The sequence below is a fragment of the Lampetra planeri genome, chromosome 17, assembly GCF_965212315.1.
Source record: "Lampetra planeri chromosome 17, kcLamPlan1.2.h2, whole genome shotgun sequence".
NCBI lineage: Eukaryota > Metazoa > Chordata > Hyperoartia > Petromyzontiformes > Petromyzontidae > Lampetra > Lampetra planeri.
This window is the reverse complement of record NC_136123.1, coordinates 873,128-893,752: the sequence shown is the minus strand read 5'-3', so window position 1 is coordinate 893,752 and position 20,625 is coordinate 873,128. Positions and strand designations below refer to the sequence as shown.

The window sequence follows — 20,625 nt, the reverse complement described above, 5'->3', positions numbered from 1 at the left end:
AGTTGACACTAAGTTACGTGATCACGTGTGGCCAGGTCACTTCTAAAAAAAGATCTGTGTATCTCAGTGGGCTTGACCTGGTGAAATATAAAACAAATAGCTGAAGTAGTTGAGTTTCTGTTTGGCCAATTCATTTGTTAACGCTGCGAGTTCAAATCCTGGCTGGCGGTTTCGACTCGGCTTGTCGAACACCAAAGGAGGACTCGGGACTACAACTGCTGACGAAACACTCCCGAAGACGAACACGCACACACGCACGCACACACGCACGCACACGCACACACACGCACACACGCACACACACACACGCGCGCACACGCACGCACACACACACGCGCACACACGCACGCACACACACGCGCACACACACGCGCACACACACGCGCACACACGCGCACGCACACACACGCACACACGCGCACACACACACGCACGCACACACACACGCACGCACACGCACACACACGCACACACACACGCGCACACACACACGTACGCACACACGCACACACACGCACGCACACACACACACGCGTGACGCGGCAGTCGGGGCAGGCCGCGGGTGCCGAGGTGGGGGGGGGTCGAGACCGGCGATGGAATGGCAGCCAAAGGCGGGACAGCTTAACACGCGGGCTTTTGCGACCAATATTATTCACAATAAAGATTGGCCAGATCGCCGGATGATGCTGGATGTAATTACCAGCGAAACGTCGCAGTACTCACATTGTAAACGTTGTGGATTTACTCTCCAACACACCGGTGGGCTGAACTAGTAACTAATTGGCGTTTTGTCTACGTGACAAATCTCTTACTAATTGGCTGTGTCGGGTGGTGGAGGGTTACGACACAACATTAATACTTACGCGATATAACCCAAAAACCTTTATTATGAAAGGCGAGAAAACTCGCCCCGAGACTCCGGCCACGTGGAGATGGAGCGATGTGGAATCTCGCTCGTCGCGGATCGCGAGACCGTGACAAGTGGCGACCGCTTGGTGGAGGGGGGCTCCCTCCAGCAGTGGATGGATCATGGCCGATGATACTCGTGAGGATTCGCAGTGGAAGTGCGGCTGACCGTCTCTCTCATCCCGCCTCTTCATCTCGTCGTCGCCATCGCAAGGTGCCGCCTTCAAACAGCGCCCGAAGGTGGCGCGCGGTCAGACGGCGTCACTCCCACGAGGAGCCGTCTCCGATTGTCCAGTCGCGAAACTCGCCCTGTCCAGCGCTCCCTTCGCTCATGAGTCGAGCGACTTGGGCAGCGTTCTTCATCTTTATCCAATTCTTATAACTTATTTTTGGCGGGGTTGGGGGAAAGGCCTTCATCCAGCAATGGTTTGATAATGACTGCCACGGCTGATGATGACGCTGCTGCTGTTGCTAATGATGATGATGACGCTGCTGGTGCTGATGATGCTGTTGCTGATTATGCTGTTGCTGTTGTTGCTGACGATGATGCTGCTGCTGATTATGATTACGCTGCTGCTGCTGATGATAATGATGCTGCTTCTGCCGGTGATTATAGTGCTGATGATGATAGTGCTGCTGATGATGATAAAGCTGATGATAGTGCTGATGATGATAATGCTGATTATGATAGAGCTGATGATGATAGTGCTGATGATGATAGTGCTGATGCTGATAGTGCTGATGATGATAGTGCTGATGATGACAGTGGTGATGATAGTGCTGATGATGATGCCGATGTCTCAGTGTAAGGGGCCCAACCCCTGCGCGATAACTCACGACATTGGCACCACCGAGTGGGGGTGGGTGGGTGGGTGGGTTGGGGGAGGGGGTTGGGGGGGGCACGGGGGAACTTCAATTACGCGAGGTGCCCCGTGGAGCCCCGCTCTGCTGTAAACAGGTGCCGAGTCAGGAGCCCAGGAACAAAAAAAAACATCCAAAACTTAAACAGCCGCGACGTGTGTGGCCCAGCGGAGAGGGGCGGACATGGGGTGGGGTGGGGGGCAAGGGAGGGGGCTTTCTACTTGACCAGGCGCTGACAGTCTCCTGGTCCCAGGGCTGGACCAGTCAATGGTTCTCTCGCCCGCTCGACGGCTCTGCAGGTCCCCAGATCATCCAGGACCTCAGGAGCCCTCCTGCAGCCCCTCAAAGTCGTCCTCTCTCGTGCCAGACCCCCCCCCCACGCCTCTGTCCACCCTGCAGTACAAATGGGGCGCAACCACACCAGGACATTCTGCTGTGTCGTGGCTATCGCCGCACTCGGCTTGGGGAGTTCGGAAGTCGCCGGTTCGATTCAATCTCCCGGCGCGGCAGTTTAAAATAACGGGAGCGAGTCTCAGAAACCGCCTGCCCCAAGCCACGCACCACAGCGAGTCGGCAGGCCGCGCGTGGTGGAGAAAAGCGTGGGGACTCCCACCTCTCCGCCCGGGCGTTTGGTGGAAGAGTCGAGGCGACATCCCCTGCCGAGGTGCTTACCCCGAAGCGCCCCCGAGTGGCGCGAGCACCTTCGCCTGAACGTGATCGGGGACTCGTTGCGCGCTCCGCCTCCACGGGTCCCTTGCCCCTCGCGACTGCCGCGCCACGCGCCGCCTGCTTCGCTCTTAGCAGCGACCCGGGAAGTACTCAAAACGCAAAATTAAGCGCCGACCTACTTGCTGTGCTGCCTGCTACAGCTGGGTGCGTCTCGCTGCGCGTGTCTCCCCGTCTCCGTGTGAGCCAGCAACCCCTGACCCCGCAGGCGTGTTGTCGTTACGCGGGATGGCGTTCACGACGAATTTACGATTATCGAATGGGGAAAACAGATCGATTAGTAGTCAGCGCCGTAGATGACCCGATGAGGTTGACTAATCGATGCTATGAGTTGTATTTGTACATCATTGTTGACATCGACATTGAGGACACGTGAAGTGTCGAGGGCTCAGATACAGGCACCCGCAGACACCCACAGACACCCACAGACAGACACAGACGCTCACAGTCACTGGCGCATCGACAGATACACGGGCAAAGACCCCCGCCCCCTCCCCGCCTAAACAGACTGTTGGGGCAAGTGCTATAAGCGAGCACCTATTAAGGTCTACAGAGATGCACACACAGACACACACACTGATATTACACACACAGACACACACACAGATATTACACACATCATAATCATCATCATCACCACGTGCCTGCCTACGAGTAGCCGTGCAAATCTGCGTGTGTGTGCGTGTGTGTGTGTGTCACACGCACGGAGCACACGTGTGCACGAACACACACACACCGCGGCAGGGCCGTGAGATTTCAAACACACTGACGGCTGAGTTTATGCGCTGGCCTGGCCGGAAATCTTTTTCCAAATAAACACAGATTGTCACTGCATGGGTGGCCTTACCAGCCCGCCCGCCCGCCCGAAACAGCGGCGGGCGCTGTGTGCCTGAGCGAGTGAGCGTGAGTGAGTGAGCTTGAGTGAGTGAGTGAGCGAGTGAGAGTGAGCGTGAGTGAGTGTGAGTGAGTGAGTGAGCGTGAGTGAGTGAGCGAGTGAGAGTGAGCGTGAGTGAGTGAGCGAGCGAGAGTGAGCGTGAGTGAGTGAGCGAGTGAGAGTGAGTGAGTGAGCAAGTGAGCGAGTGAGAGTGAGCGTGAGTGAGTGTGAGTGAGTGAGTGAGCGAGTGAGAGTGAGTGAGTGAGCAAGTGAGCGAGTGCGAGTGAGCCTGAGCGAGTGAGCGTGAGTGAGTGAGCGAGTGAGAGTGAGAGTGAGCGTGAGTGAGTGTGAGTGAGTGAGTGAGCGAGTGAGAGTGAGTGAGTGAACAAGTGAGCGAGTGAGAGTGAGCGTGAGTGAGTGAGCGTGAGTGAGCGAGTGAGAGTGAGTGAGTGAGTGTGAGTGAGCAAGTGAGCGAGTGAGAGTGAGCGTGAGTGAGTGAGTGAGCGTGAGTGAGTGAGCGTGAGTGAGCGAGTGAGAGTGAGTGAGAGTGAGCGTGAGTGAGTATGTGAGCGTGAGTGAGTGAGCGTGAGTGAGCGAGTGAGAGTGAGTGAGAGTGAGCGAGTGAGTGAGTGAGCGTGAGTGAGTGAGTGAGCGTGAGTGAGCGAGTGAGAGTGAGTGAGAGTGAGCGAGAGTGAGTGAGAGTGAGCGTGAGTGAGTGTGTGAGCGAGTGAGCGAGTGAGATTAAGCGTGAGTGAGTGAGCGTGAGTGAGCGAGTGAGCGTGAGTGAGTAAGCGAGAGTGAGTGAGCGTGAGTGAGCGTGAGTGAGTGTGAGTGAGTGTGAGCGAGTGAGAGCGAGTGAGAGTGAGCGAGAGTGAGTGAGCGAGTGAGAGTGAGTGAGTGAGCGAGTGAGAGTGAGTTGAGTGAGCGAGAGTGAGTGAGAGTGAGTTGAGTGAGCGAGAGTGAGTGAGTGAGAGTGAGTTGAGTGAGCGAGAGTGAGTGAGCGTGAGTGAATGAGAGCGAGTGAGTGAATGAGAGCGAGTGAGTGAATGAGAGCGAGTGAGTGAATGAGAGCGAGTGAGTGAGAGTGAGCGAGTGAGCGATGTTTTTAAACACAACCAGCGGTTGGGACCGCCTCGGACCCGACCATCAAAGACACCGGACGGTTCAACTGATGTCTCGAACACGGTCACTGGTCGGGGGAGGCGACGCGTGGGTTGGTGAGAGAGAGAGAGGAGAGACCGGGCCGCGATGGGTGACGGTGAGGTCCTATCGTTCTCTGCCTCTCAAGTTCGTCAGCTCGGTGATGGGAGGCAAACTTCACCGCGCGACTCCGCGAGTTCCACGTGGACCCCCCCCCCCGCTTCACGGTTGTTTGAGCCACCTCGCGACTGGCTGTGATGTGTGGGGGGGGGGGGGGCACATACGACGGTGGTGCTGTCAGCAAAGAGCGCGGTAGGCGGGGTGGCGGGGGGCTCACCGCACACCTGCGCCGCGCGCGCGACTCCGCGTGGCGCCCCCCATCCCCCGCCGCTTTCCACGCGAGCGCTTCTCAGCTTAGACCATAGATGGCTTCGTCTGAGCCCCTCTCTCGTGTGGGCGAGCAGAGGGGAGGGATGGAGATGGAGCAGGGGGAGACGGAGGGGTGCTGGAGGTTTTGTTGTAATTACCTTGGGGCGAGCGACGCACGCACGCACGGCGGCGGAGAGAGAGCGGAGAGAGAGGGGAGAGAGAGAGAGAGAAAAAACGGTTGTTTATTGTTCACTGTTGATTTTTCTTTCCGTGTTGTGTCAACACGAGGGCGAAACACACGGGGCGAGATGTTTAATCTGAAGCGGAAAGCAAAACAATGACGGGTGAAGCGCCAGGCGCGCCGCTCCGCGCGACACAGCGCAGGTTCCAGGGCGCGCGGCCACCTCCTCTCAGCGACTCTCCAGAGCCAGGCAGAGACCGCGACTCTCCAGAGCCAGGCAGAGACCGCGACTCTCCAGAGCCAGGCAGAGACCGCGACTCTTCAGTCCCAGACAGAGACCGCGACTCTCCAGAGCCAGACAGAGACCGCGACTCTCCAGAGCCAGACAGAGACCGCGACTCTCCAGAGCCAGGCAGAGACCGCGACTCTTCAGTCCCAGACAGAGACCGCGACTCTCCAGAGCCAGACAGAGACCGCGACTCTCCAGAGCCAGACAGAGACCGCGACTCTCCAGAGCCAGGCAGAGACCGCGACTCTTCAGTCCCAGACAGAGACCGCGACTCTCCAGAGCCAGACAGAGACCGCGACTCTTCAGAGCCAGACAGAGACCGCGACTCTTCAGAGCCAGGCAGAGACTCTCTTTCTCCCTCTCACTGCGAGGCTGCAGTAGAGTCGTGGACTCGTGGATTGTGAGTTTGAGACGGTGTTGGTCGTTGGGACGCCCCAGGCGGGAGTCATCGAAAGCCCCCGTGGACCGATTTGATTGATTTGATTTGATGGTCACGGTCCTCTGGAGGAGTTTGCGGACTCGAGAGGAGGCTGCGTGGAGTGCAGGAATGTGGGCGAGCTCGGGAGCGAGTGAAGGAGCCGAGCGAGTGAAGGAGTCGAGCGATTGAAGGAGCCGAGCGAGTGAGTGAAGGGGCAGGCGAGCGAGTGGAAGATCCGAAGCGACTGGGTGAGTGTGGTGGTGGTGGTGAGTGAGAGATCGAGCGATTGCGTGGCGGACTGACCGAGTGGTTTAGCGAGCGAGTGGCCGGGGTGGTTGAGCAACCAAAGCGAGTGAACGAGTTGCCACGTTGGATGGTGGCGGTGCATCATCAACCCGAGCTGCGACTGCCCTTGCCAGTGACCGAGCGACCTCTCTGGGTAGCCGCGTGAGCGACCGACTCGGTGGGTCGAGTGTCTGAACGAGCAGGTAGAGCGGAGTGACCGCGCGGGTTGCGCCAACGCGAGTCTCGAGCAGACGGGGAGACGACCTCACGCTACTGGCAGCGTGGAGAGGAGGCGAGCGAGTGACCGGCTGAGTGACCGACCGACCGACCGGACCCAGCCCACGCCGCCTCGCCTCGTCACCGCCGACGATGTCCTCCTCCTCCTCCTCCTCGTTCGTGTGCGGCGCGAACCTTCACGCGCTGGCCGAGAGCCTCTTCCTCTACCCGGGCTCCCCGGCTCTCCTCGCGGGGCTCCACGTGCCGCCCGCGCTGCAACGCGGGTGCAGCAGCGGAGCAGCAGCGGCGGCGGCAGGAGGCGCCGGAGGAGTCGGAGGCCTCGGCTTGGGCGGCTCGGCAGCGAAGGAGTCCCCGCAGAAGCCCCCATACAGCTACATCGCGCTCATCGCCATGGCCATCGAGAGCTCCCCGGAGCGCCGCGTCACACTCAGCGGCATCTACCGCTTCATCATGGCGCGCTTTCCCTACTACCACGACAACAAGCAGGGCTGGCAGAACTCCATCCGCCACAACCTCAGCCTCAACGAGTGCTTCGTGAAGGTGGCGCGCGAGAAGGGGCGGCCCGGCAAGGGCAGCTACTGGACGCTGGACCCGCGCTGCGCCGACATGTTCGAGCACGGCAACTACAGGAGGCGCAAGCGCAGGGCGAAGGCGGCGGCTGCTGCTGCTGCTGCAGGAGGAGGAGGAATGGCTCCCTGTGTTGGTCGGGGCCCCTTCGGCAGGGATGGAGGGGACGGCCCCGGAGACCCGGCTGACGGGAGCTCGGGGGAAGGGGTCGGGGGTCGTCACCACCACGGATGCGCGCCGGGGCCGCTTCCCGTGGCACCGACTCGTGATGATGAGGACGACGGCGGTGGCGGTGGTTCCTCTCGTGATGCTGGTGGAGCCGCTGGTGGTGGACCCCAGCCGCTGATCGCGATCAAGGAGGAGGACGAGGAGGACGGAGCGGCGGACGAGGGCCTCGTACTCGGGGCCCCGAGTCGCGGGCCGCGCGGCGGCGTCTGGGCCACGGCGCCTTCCTCGGGCCGCGCTGACCGCGACCCCGACGCCAACTCGGAGCCCTTCCCCGCCAACAGGGACCGAGGGGACGCGGCTAAATCCGGGCGCAGCGGCGGCGGCGTGGGGGGCAAAGCGGCTCCGCGCGCCGCCGCCGCCGCGGCCGCCGCCACCGCCGAGAAGTGGAGGACTTTCAGCATCGAGGGGATCCTCTCGGGCTCGCGACCCCCGTTCGCTGCGGACCCCCCGCCCAGGGGGCCCGTGGCCACCGCGGGCTGCTGCGCGCTGTGCCGCTCCCTGTCCCTCGCGCCGCTGCCCCCCCCGCCGCTGCCGCCGCTACCGCCGTGCGGCTTCCACGCGGCGGGGCCGGCCCTGCTGCCGGCCTGGCTGGCACCCTACGGGGCCCCCTACGGATTCCGCGTCTCCCTGGCGGGCGGGGCCATGTGCGCGCCGTGCGCCCTGCACCCCGCTTGATGCGTGGACTCGTCAAGTGGGTTGACTGGGGACGCTCCCCGTCACAACCCCCGCGACGCGTCGGTGTGCCCAGGACGCACGGCGACTGCGAGGCGAGTGATGGACGTGAGCCCCCCCCCCTCCCCCCCTGGAACTAAAGCAGCATCGCAGTAGTGGGAGTGTTGTTGTTGTGATGGATTCTGTCTATTTACAAGCCTCACCGAGTCTCAAGAGTCGGTTTCTAAGAGCGTCCTGCTAGCGACATTTGGGATGTTTGGCCAAGTCGGCGTTTTTATTTCATGGAGCAGAGCCGCGAACTCCAACCAGAGGCCGGACTCCTCCTCCACCGCCTGCTCCTGCGGCTCACGAAGACGTCCCTCGCGACCCTCACGAGGGACGCGCAGGGAACGGTCTCGACGCGTGGCCGTCGTGAGGACGCAGACACGTGGCTCGTTCCGAGCGCGTTCCGCGGCGCGGAGTTGGGGCCACGGCGCTCGCCACACCCCCCACCCCACAGCGCGCGACCCCGACTCGGGCACTCGGTGCGAGCGCACGGCACCCTGGGGGCACGCCGCACGGCACCCTGGGGTCCCCTGGGGGCATCGAGCAGCCGCCACCACCACCCGGCAGTTCTAGCGAGTACTCAGCCTCGACACCAAGCAGCAGCAGCACCGCCTCCTGGCATCATCTGGGTTCCACAGACCACACGGCACCACCCGGCTAGCCTGCACCACTATCCAGCAGACACGCGCATTAACCATCAATGACCCAGCATCACCCAACACCGCACCCGGCACCTACCGCGAACCACCACCCAGCGCCCCCCCTCCCCCATCTCCGTCACATTAGACCCGAGTTGCGGATAAAGCGGCGCATCCACCCCCCAGATGTGCGGCGCGTGGTGGCGCTTCGTGAATGCCGCGACACAAGAGGGCGAACTCCCCCCTCCCCCCTCTCCCCACTCGCTCCTCTCTGGAGCAGCCGCGCTGGGAGTGGCCGCGTGGCGGGCTGCTCCCCGATCGGCGAGGAGCCGGCCACTCGGTGCCCACGTGATCGCAGACGCTGCTGCTGCTGCTGCGATCCGGTGATGTGGGGGCAGCAGCAGCAGCAAGGGTTGGTGGATCACGCACAGATGTTGTGGGAGACTCTCTTCTACTCCCCGCGGGCGTTGAGGAGGTCCCGTACCCCTAGCTCGCCAGGAGAAGGCGGTACAGCAGAGTGTGGACTAATCGCCATCTGTTTCCATCTGTACGGGGATAGAGTGTTGCCCTCTCGCACGTGCGGGGCTTCTTCGGGCGTTCTCGGTTCCCCCCCCCCACGTGTATTAAACAAGGGGACCGCCTCGTCACCAATATCGCCTCCCCCCCCCCCCGCACCGATTCGCGTTCACAGGGCGCACCCCGCGGTGATGGTGCTGGTGGCGACACACGACGCAACTGTCTAACACAATGACCACGTGGTTGTTGTTGTTGTCGTTTATAAACTTTATACAGATTCTATATATTATATATATATGTGTGTGCGTGTAGAGAGACGAGGACAAGCATAACGGGTTTCTCTCTCTCTCCCGATGGGTGCGTTTTTTTATTCCGATGCTAAACGTGCGGTCGGTCGGTCGGTGGATCTGTCGTCGACTCCGCTCGCCGTGCCGCTGCCGGTCTGTACCGGGCAGCTGTAACCACCGCTTCAGCAAAGTTACGCAATAAACAAAACGTTACCAACTTCTCACGTGCCCCCTCCTCCTCGTGCTTCCTCCTCCTCCTTGCCCCCGCTTGTTCCTGAAGGAACGCGCCGGATAATAAGACGCACCCCCCCCCCCCAACGGGTGCTTGGCGTCAGTGACAAGTCACACAAATGCGGCCACGTGGATTCGCACGCGCGCGGCGACCGGATTACTCGACGCATCCCCACAAGTTCTGCTCGAAACAAACAGGGGATGAAGTGCGCCGTGTCATCTGGAGAACACGGCGGTACGCCGCAGCGTGCTCCGGTCGCGCCACGGTGCGATGCCCGACGTTTCGTTCCGCGTGCCGCTGGCAGGGTCTTCTTCGGGAACGGAATGAAGGCAAAATGAAATCCCGAAGAAGCTCCCAAGCGGCACGTGGGAGCGAAACGTCGGACACCGGGAGTTGCAAACTCCCAAAAACGCGCCGTAGAGCGCGCGGCTGGAGCTCGTTCCTGCCGTCAGAGTCGGCGGAACGACGCACGGATCGCCCCCCCCGACCCCGTCCCCAAAGCCAAGCAGGGACGAGGCCTGGGCAGCGCAGCGACCGCCACCAGGCATCGCGCAGGGCGGCGGCACAGGCCGCTGCGAGGCCACGCGGGAGGGAAGCAGGCGGAGCGAGGCCACCGGTGTCGCGGGGAACTTCGACGCTGCCAAGTGCGGAAGAGCCCAGTGGCCCCCCCCGCCGCCCCCCCGCCCCGAGCGCGTGGAGCGGAGGTCGCTTGAAAACATCTCGGGAATGGTTTCTTCGGTATCCGCTTCCACGCTCCGCCACCGGAGCCGCCGTCACTCACGCGGCACGTCCCTTCAAGTTCACCGCGGCGAGTAACACGCAGCACGCGGTCACGCGGTCTCACCGTCACAGCCAGCGCTTCATACGGCACCCAACACATCCCGGGTCACCGGCGACTCGCTGCAGCCACCTCATTCATAGCGGGCGGGGGGTATACTGGATGTGGTGTGCCGGGTGTGTAAATATTCTCACCGTTTGCCGACCCGGAGAAAGGCGGCTGAAACTAAGCGCTGGCGGAGCGACGCGAGGCCTCACGGTGACGCCGTGAGGCCTCGCGTGGGAGCGGGGGGGAGGGGCGAGACCGGCGGGGTCAGGTCAGGTCAAGGGCAAATGGACGCTACTTGACGTCGTTCAACTGGGACCGACTGCGCTCCCACGAAGGTCTGGGACGCCGCTGGGTCGTTGCGTGGTTTGATCCGGGGGGGGGGGGGCGGCCTGAGGGGTGCCCGGGGGGGGGGCACGGCTCGAGTCTGGGACGGCGTTTTCTGAACAAATAACTGACGAAAATATTCGTGGACAAAATGTGATTATTTATTTTATTTGAGCCGACGGTTAAATGATGACGACCGCTGCCCGAATCAAAGCTCGTCCACACTATGGAACCCCTCGTTGGTCGGCGTTAGCGGTCAACCGCGCGACCCCCCTCTCACGCCGAGACGCGCGACACCGTTCGCCGTCGCGGTCAGCCACGGCGGCACGTCCGCTGCCGGATGAAGGCCCTCCCAGAGCCGTCGGCCGCCTCTCGCGACCCCGCGGCCACCGGTCCGCTCGGCCGCCCGCTCGGCTCTCCAGGTGGCGGGGGGCGGCCTCCGGCGCGGGGTCACTCCCGCGGCTGCCGCTCGGCCCCCGTTCCCGGCGCGGGTCTCGGTTCGGCTCCGACCACAGGGTTCTCTCCCGCTGGCGCGGGCAGCCGTCGGCCACGCCGTGTGCAAGCGCCACGCGCCGAGCCGCGGCACCGCGGGCTGGAGACCGACGTGTGGGACCGCGGTGTCCGCTACCGCGGTGTCCGCTACCGCGGTGTCCGCTACCGCGGTGTCCGCTACCGCGGCGTCCGCTACCGTGGCGACCCAAGTGCTCTGGTCCCCCTAAGCCGAATCTCTCCTCCTCTCCTCCCTCGTAGAAAAATAATCCCCCCCAACCCCTTCCATCGTGGACGGCGCTCATGTCCCTTCGTTGTCCAGCGCCTAGAGAGGGACTTCCACTCGGACGTTGCAATCTCTCGCACACTCACTCACACACACACTCACTCACACACTCAATCACACTCACTCACTCACACACTCACTCACACACACACTCACTCACTCTCACTCACTCTCACTCACACACTCACTCTCACTCACTCACAAACTCACACTCTCACACACTCTCACACACTCACACACACTCTCACACACACACTCTCATACACACTCACTCTCCCTTACACAGACTCACTCTTCCTAACACACACTCACTCTCACACACTCAACACAAATTGTTGTTCTGCACCGGGATCTTGTGGGAATGTCGTAGCCAAGCTCCTCCCCACAGCCCCCCCCTCCTCCTGCACCCCCTTCCTCCCACCCCCTCCCGTCCACCCCCCCCGACCCTTACAGAACCCCCCTGCCCCCCACCCTACAGAGTCACTCGACTCACCCCCCCCCCCTCCTCAACTCCCCCTCGGAGGCCAGCTCCCTTCTACACCACCCACCCTCTAACACCCCCCCCGCCTCCCCCCACTGATCCCCACCTCCCCCCCCCGCCTCTCCCCACTGATCCCCACCTCTCCCCCCCCCCCACTTTATTCTGGAACCTCCTGCCCCCCCCCGCTCCCCCCCCCCCCCGCTCCCCGGGGGTCTTCACGCGTTGGGGTTCTTCTTCATGAGCTCCATGTCAGCGCTCACCATCTCTTGCACCAGCTCCTGGTGGGGTGAGCGGCGAGGTGAGCGTCGCCATGGAGACGACGACAACAACAACAACAACAACCAAAATGACAAAGGTTCCCCTGTGTGGCCTTACCAGGCAGTTGAAGCAAGTGCTGTCAAGAGCGCCTATCAAGGCCGGTACGGCACAAGAGCGAGTGATGTGGCCGGCACCGCCTTTGTCTACCCATTGCCGATGTTTTACACACCACACCAGGTACTCATTGAAGACCAAGTTGACTTAGGGGAGGCCCGCGACCAGTTCAGATATTCATCACTGACGTTGGCCGTGAGCGGGAGTCAAACTCGGGTCGCTGGGGATGGCGACGTCACGCGCCCAGCTGACGTCACGTTCGCCAACTTTACGGGAAGTCACCCTGGACCCAACGGGTGCCCCCCAACTCCCCACTTGGGCCCCTGCTGCCCCCCCCCCCCCCCCCACCAGTCTCTCCCCGCTCCTCCTGCGTTTCATTCTCAACGAGGGCGGTGGACGAGGACTCACCTCGAAGGTGACGCGCGTCGCCCAGCCCAGCTTGGCCCGGGCCTTGCTGCAGTCGCCCTGGAGGAAGTCCTGCAGGGAGACGCGGGGCGGTGAATCGCGCGGCGCCAGCGGACGACGAGGCGCCTTACACCGCGGCGCAGGGCTAGCGGCGCAGGGCTAGCGGCGCAGGGCTAGCGGCGCAGGGCTAGCGGCGCAGGGCTAGCGGCGCAGGGCTAGCGGCGACTTCGGCGCAAACGATGGGCCGCAGTTTAAACCTCCCTCTCCTCGCCCCCAGTGCCTGTGCTCTTCCACAACACCCCCACCACCTCCGATCGCCCCCGTCTCCCCCGCAGCCCCCACTCACCACCTCGGTGGGGCGGTAGTACTTGGCGTCGACGCGCACGTGCACCTCCCCCGTCTCCTGGCAGCGCCCGACCTCTTGCAGGCCGCCGCCCTCCCACACGATGCTGCGGCCCACGCAGCGGAAGGCCCGCTCCACAAACTCGCGCACGCTGTGCACCTCGCCCGTCGCGATCACAAAGTCGTCCGGCTCCGGCTGCTGCAGCATCAGCCACATGGCCTGGGGGCGGACGAGAGGGCGGACACGCCGGTCGCTCGCACGCCTCGGGACGGCTTCTCCCGAGCCAGCGGTGGGGGGGGGTTAGGGACCGACGGGGGTGGCAGAGCGCGGCCGCCCGCGGTGCGAACGGGAGACGGGGCGGGGGAGAAGCCGGGGCGCTGGGGTTGGCGGGTGGCGTGGGTGGCGGGGGTGGGCACCTCGATGTAGTCCCGCGCGTGCCCCCAATCCCTGCGTGCGTCCAGGTTGCCCAGGCTGAAGCAGTCGAGCTGGCCCAGGTGGATCTTGGCGACGGAGCGCGAGATTTTTCGCGTCACGAAGTTGGAGCCTGCGACGAGGTGAAAACGACGATTTTAGATAACGAAGCCACCACCACCACGACGACGATGGTGATAATCGTCATGATAACAACTACAACTGCGGCGGCGTCGTTAGCGTCTAACGAGCGCGACTTTGTCGTGCGTTCACCATCATGGACGATGACCGGGGAACTGGGGCCAAAGTTTGGGCAGTGAAACAACGGTTGAGGTGGTGTCCAGAACTACTTGTCAAGCCAAGCGCTGGTAGTCACAAGTTATGGGTCAAGGTGTTTGAGAATGGCAGTGTGGCCGAGGTAGCGGTGTGGTGGTGTGGCTTCTTGGCGGTGTGGTCGGATGGCAGTGTCGTCGGTTGTTGGTGTGGCGATGTAACTGGGTGGTATGGCCGGATGGTGGCGTGGTTGTCCGTGTGGTGGTGTGGCAGGACGGCAGTGTAATCGGGTGGTGGTGTGGCCGGGTGGTGGTGTGGCCGGGTGGTGGTGTGGCCGAGTGGTGGTGTGGCCGGGTGGTGGTGTGGCCGGGTGGTGGTTTGGCCGAGTGGTGGTTTGGCCGTGTGGTGGTGTGGCCGGGGGTGGTGTGGCGGGACGGCAGTGTAACCGGGTGGTGGTGTGGCCGGGTGGTGGTGGTGTGGCCGAGTGGTGTGGCCGGGTGGTGGTGGTGTGGCCTGACCCCGTCGAGGACTCTCGTGGTTGAAGAGGATGCCGTTGCAAGCGTACATCCCGTAGGCCTCGCGAAAGTTCACGACGATCCAGTACGCGTACAGCTTGGCCGCACCTGCACGAGACAAAGATCCCCCGCGTAGTCTTAACACTGTTGGGGCAAGTGCTGGGAGCGAGCATACAAGGGGTGGATGACCAGCACCACGCCGGCTGCCTTTGTCTCTCCGGCGCTGATGTTTACACACCGCACCAGGCACTCATTTAAGGCTGGGTCGACCTCGAGGAGGCCCAGAACCGGTTCAGATATTTGCCACCGATGTTAGCCGTGGCCGGAATCCAACTCGACCGAGCGATGCTTACCGAGTTCGTTGTCATTCACCGTACATCTCAAAAATGTTCATAGCAGCTGGCCACAACAACCCCTTCCACCAGGCCCCACTGACCAGCGTGGTGAAGTATGGTCAAGCAACCTCCGTGCCCGACACGGCGTTGGCGGGGGGGGTGGCGGGTGGGGGCCGGGGTGCTCTTCACGCGCTCGGCGCATCGACCGACCCCGCGACTCCCGAGGCGAACGCGACTGGACACCCGGGTCCCCCCCCCCCCCCCCAAGGGGCTGCGGGCCCCCCCCCACGGGGCCCCCTGGCGGCCCGAGCTGCGTTCTGCACGCAACCCGCGCCGGGCCGACGCGTGCAGCGCTGCACAGCGCACCTCAACTAGAACGACTCAAATTTGTAGTTTAATTTGACCAGCTAATGCCCACCGAGCTCTGTAGCTCTTTTTTCAGAAGCGGCCTGGCCACAAATGACAGCTCAACGAAGTGGCTTATCGCGTGGACGTTGAGAGCAGCGACCAAATACTCTCTAAACGCGCGGTGTCGATTCTGAACGTGGTGGGAAAAACCTGGGGACCTCGGAGAAAAATCCACGCCAAGCTGCCAAGGGGGCCGGGGCTGGAACGGATCCTTTAACCGCAGTCGCAACATTCGCACAACTCGTACGTACACGCTTCCTACACTTGGCCATGTTGCTGCTGCTGCTGCTGCTGCTTTGGCGGTGATGCACAAGCACCAAGAACAAGGGTCAACACATTCGTCAATAACGCTGCTAGTTTTGTGAATGAATCTTGGCAGGCAGCAGCAGCAGCGGTAGCCGCCGCCGTGTTGTGCTCAGTGGGAGCCAGACGCCCCGAGTCGAGGTCTGGTACTCGCCACGACGAGCGGTGCTTCACGCGGTGGCCTCAAGCTGTCACCGCCACCTCGTGGCCAATCACACCAGCACGTGTGTGCGTGCGCGTGTTTCATCCAAGAGTGGACCCATGTGCGTACAAACACATCCGTGCATGTGTAGGTGCGCGTGTGTAGGTGCGCGTCGGACCGGAGTGTGAATGTGCGCGTGTGCGTGCTCTCGTTCGCGTACACGTGTGCGCGTGCATGCTCAAGCACAAAACAAAGATCCCCTTGTAAAGCCTCAACAGACTGCTGGGGCAAGTGCTGTTAGCCAGCACCTATAAAGGCTGGCATGGCACACGAGGGGGTGGGTGGCCAACGCCACGCCCGGCCGCCTTTGTCTCCCCAGTGGCGATGTTTACATACCGCACCAGGTACTCATTTGAGGCAGATTCGAACAAGGGGAGGCCCAGGACCAGTTCAGATAATCGTGATTGGTGGTGGCCGTGAGTGGGAATTGAACCTGGGTTGTAGTGCACTTTAAGGCCACGTCAAGTGTCGAACGCCGACTGGCAGGTCATGGGACAGACCCAGGTGCCATGGGTGGACTGACTGAGATCACTGGCCGATGCACCACCTGTGCCCCCTATTGTGCTGACTTGTGTTTTAGCCACCTGGCGCTCCTAACATTGTTGTGAGCGTCGCTCCTCCGCCCTCCGTTGTTGCTGGAGGGCAACTGCCTCCAACTGCCTAGTAACAGCGTCCTTCACGAGCCTCCTCCACAGAGGCCGATCTTGACACCGCTGGTACCAGTCTTCGACAAGTTCACTCAGCTAAACATCTTCCCGTACCGCATCAGTCCATCTCTTCTCCAGTCCGTGTCCTGCCCATTTAGCCCCCTCTAACTGGCTAAACACAATCTGCTTGGGCATTCGGTGGCTGGGCATGCGGGCTACGTGACCCAACCAACGCACAGACGCACATGCACGCACGCACGCACGCACACACGCACGCGTCTGCACGCACCGTAGGGCGAGCGCGGGTAGAAGGGGGTGCTCTCGCTCTGCGGGATCTCCTGCACCTTGCCGTAGAGCTCGCTCGTCGACGCCTGGTAGAAGCGCACGCGGTCCGCCAGGCCGCAGGTGCGCACCGCGTCCAGCAGCCGCAGCGTCCCCACGCCGTCCACGTTGGCCGTGTACTCGGCCAGGTCGAAGGAGATCTTCACATGGCTCTGCGCGCCCAGGTTGTAGATCTCGGCCGGCCGCACGGCACTGATGATCTTGACGAGGCACGAGCTGTCCGTCAGGTCGCCGTAGTGCAGCTTCATGCCTGGGGGGGAGGGGTGGGGGCAGGGTTGGGGGGGGTGATAAAACCGCCACGTCTTGAACGACGATGACATCAACGATTGTTAAAGCTCCCTAGATTAAAAAACACAACAACGAGAACATCAACACACCAAATCTCACGCCACGGCAGTAACACCGCAGAAATATAACACTGCAGAAAACACAATATCAACCACATCTACAACAACTTGTGCGGCTAAATTCCTTCCGAGCGGTGGCACAACGCACGAACGAGAAGCGACGTAGACCGGGAGAATGTTTCGCTGCTAATGAACTTCCTGCGCCCATCTCCCTGCGCCTGCACTCCTGGCACCACGATGGTCAGCCCCCAGTCCAGCAGCGCACCGACAGCAAGCGGTGTTTGTGTGACACCGTCCACTCGAGAATCCGGTTTGGCCACGCGTGGCCGACACCCGGACCTCGACGGTGCCGGCTCGGCGACTCTGACGCGAGAGGGGGTCGGCTCCCCGACTCACGGGGGCAGCTCGGTCATTGTCGAGGCGCGACCGGTTCTGCCAGATCCTGCCGCGCGATTCGGCTCTCGCCAAATGCCCCGGAATGCCCCACGGCCCCCGCAGACTCGGCAAGATCTGGGAAGTTAAGCGGAGGCTCAGCCTGGATAGCGCTTAAGACGGGCGACCACCGTGCATAACAGGCGCTATAGGCTGCTGCTGCGGGATACATGGTCGGCAGCAGAGAGCAGTGCGGCAAAACCCATTTCTGCAATTGTGGTGTAACTCAGGCGAGTGGTGAGCCAGGTAGGATGATGATGAATCCATGGGGAAGGGTAAATCGTGTCTAAGTGGGACACTGTGTCTTTGTATAAAAATACAATTAAGTTGCTAGTCCATTCACCTGTTGGCTTTGCAGACCAATGTTGACCAGCAGTATTTGTTTAAAGCAATAGGACTCCGGGCCTCATCAGCAGAGTCGTTCTTGTTGAACAAGTGCTGCTGGACACAACCAGATGTTATTGGCAAGAGCACTCCGTATATACTACGGGGCCCCCTGCTCAATGGGAAATGCAATACTGCATTGTTTTAAAACTCATCATTATTCTGCGTGGTCTTGGAGCATTGTGGGGAAAGCCATACATAGGCAGAGCTAAGCTCTGTGTCTGCACAATAAATACTGGACTGGACTGGCTGCACATATTTCACCCTCCACGGTAAAAAACCGGGCAGGACCCTCCCGAAGAGGAGTCTTGAGACTCCAGTGAGGCTTTGCTGGGGCAAAAATCCGCGCAACACAATCACCTCGGTCTATTTACTTTCCAACCCTGTGTGCGCGATCCAACAGCAACTGTTTAAACAAGACAACTCTGGCCCCGGCTTCGACATGGGGGGGGGGGGGGTCTCATCAGCCCAGGGCAAGCAGGGGTGGGGGTGGGTGTGGGTGGTGGTGATTGTGAATTCAATCCACGGGATAGACCAAAAGGGTCGGGAACCAATAACAACAAGACGAGACACTTCGAATTCGGTATAAAAAAAAACCCCCCAAGCGATATTTCAAGAGCCGCAATGCACTGCCGCGGTGGTGAGCACGAGACGGTGGTGAGCACGGGGGGGGGGGTGGTGGAGTGGGGGGGGAGTGGTAGAGTGGGGGGGTGGGGGAGTGGGGGGGTGGTGGAGTGGGGGGTGGTGGAGTGGGGAGTGGGGGGTGGTGGAGTGGGGGGTGGTGGAGTGGGGGGTGGTGGAGTGGGGGGTGGTGGAGTGGGGGGTGGTGGAGTGGGGGGTGGGGGAGTGGGGGGGTGGTGGAGTGGGGGGTGGTGGAGTGGGGGGTGGTGGAGTGGAAGGTGGTGGAGTGGGGGGTGGTGGAGTGGGGGGTGGTGGAGTGGGGGGTGGTGGAGTGGGGGGTGGTGGAGTGGGGGGTGGTGGAGTGGGGGGTGGTGGTGGAGTGGGGGGTGGTGGTGGAGTGGGGGGTGGTGGTGGAGTGGGGGGTGGTGGTGGAGTGGGGGGTGGTGGTGGAGTGGGGGGGTGGTGGTGGAGTGGGGGGTGGTGGTGGAGTGGGGGGTGGTGGTGGAGTGGGGGGTGGTGGAGTGGGGGGGTCACTCACTGCCCTCCTGGTGCGTGGCGGGGTTCTTGTACAGGTGCTCGATGCGGCCCGTGTTGAAGGAGCTGGAGCGCCGCACGATGCCGTGCACCTCGTAGCCCTTCTCCAGCAGGAACTCGGCCAGGTAGGAGCCATCCTGCGGGCACGGCCACACGGGGGGGGGGGGGGGGGGGTCAGAATAGTGAATACAATGTCAACGATGACGATGCAAATAAAACTGCTGCTGTTGATTCTCATGACACTGCTACGACTGCTCCTGCCGGATGATAAAGCTGCATGATGATGGTGCCGATAACGGTGGTGCCGATGATGATAACGGTGGTGCTGATGATGATGCCGCCACTGATGATGATGATGCCGCCACTGATGATTATGGTGCCGATGATGATGCCGATGATGATGATGATGGTGCCGATGATGATGATGGTGCCGATGATAATGATGATGGTGCCGATGATGATGATGGTGCCACTGATGATGATGATGGTGCCACTGATGATGATGATGGTGCCACTATTCCTGGCTCCGTTAGACCGCGCACCTGCCCGGTGATGCCGGTGATGAGCGCCACCTTCCGCTCTCCGTTTCGCTCCGCATCGGGGGACGCGTCAACCACGGCCTGTGCGCCTTTCTCCAGGTCCACGAAGCCCCCCCTCGTGCCTCCCACCCCCTCTCCTGATCCCCTCCCTATGCCCCCCTCTGCTCCCCTCTCCTCGCCCCCCTCCGCTCCCCTCTCCTCGCCCCCCTCTGCTCCCGTCTCCTCGGCCCCCCTCCCCTCTGCCCCCCTCCCCTCTGCCCCCCTCCCCTCTGCCCCCCTTCCCTCTGCCCCCCTCTCGTCTGCCCCCCTTCCCTCTGCCCCCCTCTCGTCTGCCCCGCTTCCCTCTGCCCCCCTCTCGTCTGGCCCCGGCCCCTCAGGCCTGGGGCTGCTGCTGCTGCTCGCCATGCGACCGCGATGCTCCGTGGTCCTCGCTCACGTGACCGCCGCAGCTGATCGCGGCTCACTTCCGGCGAGTGTCGAGTGAGGCGTCAACCAATGGCGCCTTCGCACGGGTGGAGGGGGGGGGGCGTGTTAAACGGAGCCTTGGCCAATCGGGGGCGAGCACGCGCCGGGGATGGGCGCGTGCTCGCCCCCGCGTGGCTGCCCCCCCCCCCCACGTGGCGCTACCGGCCACCCCCAGCGGGGGCGTCTACTGGAGGCAGGCCGAGGCAGGTGACCCCCAGGGATGTGGAGGCAATAACAACAACGACGGCGCTTTAGAGAGAGACGCTGGCCAGGCTGAATATTGAAAGTCAGACCGTGATGTGTGACACGCCTGGCCCAGAGGCGACGCTCCGTTATATCCCGAGGGAGCGCACGCGCGTTACCTGCTTTACCTGTCTTAAGTTTGCATGTAATTTTACGTTTCTCGGTTGTAAATATGTAGCTGTGGAATGCTTTGCTCGGAGAAATATTATTCTGATTCTGCTCACCTGGTGGGGTACCGCATTAAACTTGCTGATTACCTGCCAGGTAACGCACTTGGCTACACGCGTGTGGGCTAATCGCGAGGGTTCTGCTAGATTCTTGGGCTACACTTGTTGAGTCATCCGACCTCCCTCCACGCCTGAGGCCAACTTTGTGACCCACAACCCCACGGCTGCCGGTGACCGTGGTGGTGGTCAGAGACCGGGCGCGTCACCGCCGCACGTTGTCCACGATTGCGTCCCGACTTGCCTCCGTGGTGACCTCGAGGATCCATCCCTCTCGCACCGCAGTTGTCATCGCCTGGCTCGGACAAGTGCGACTCACGTGAGCTCCGTGCAGTGTGGACCTCATGCGGCTGTGTTGCTGCTGCTGGTCAGTGCGCATTGTTTTCACTCGGCGATACCCATT

The 20,625-nt window shown here is 62.0% G+C and overlaps 1 protein-coding gene across 1 annotated transcript; it reads right to left on the bottom strand.

The window, feature by feature from the left end:
- Positions 1–12,067: 12,067 nt before the first annotated feature.
- Positions 12,068–20,514, bottom strand: GMDS (GDP-mannose 4,6-dehydratase). Its single transcript, XM_078601723.1, has 9 exons — positions 20,440–20,514; positions 19,294–19,509; positions 18,756–18,888; positions 16,381–16,683; positions 14,200–14,304; positions 13,414–13,541; positions 13,001–13,216; positions 12,658–12,726; positions 12,068–12,155 (listed from the first exon to the last, which is right to left on the bottom strand). Exons 1-9 carry the CDS (start codon positions 20,512–20,514, stop codon positions 12,093–12,095), a joined length of 1,308 nt encoding a protein of 435 aa, XP_078457849.1. The 3' UTR covers positions 12,068–12,092.
- Positions 20,515–20,625: the final 111 nt, after the last annotated feature.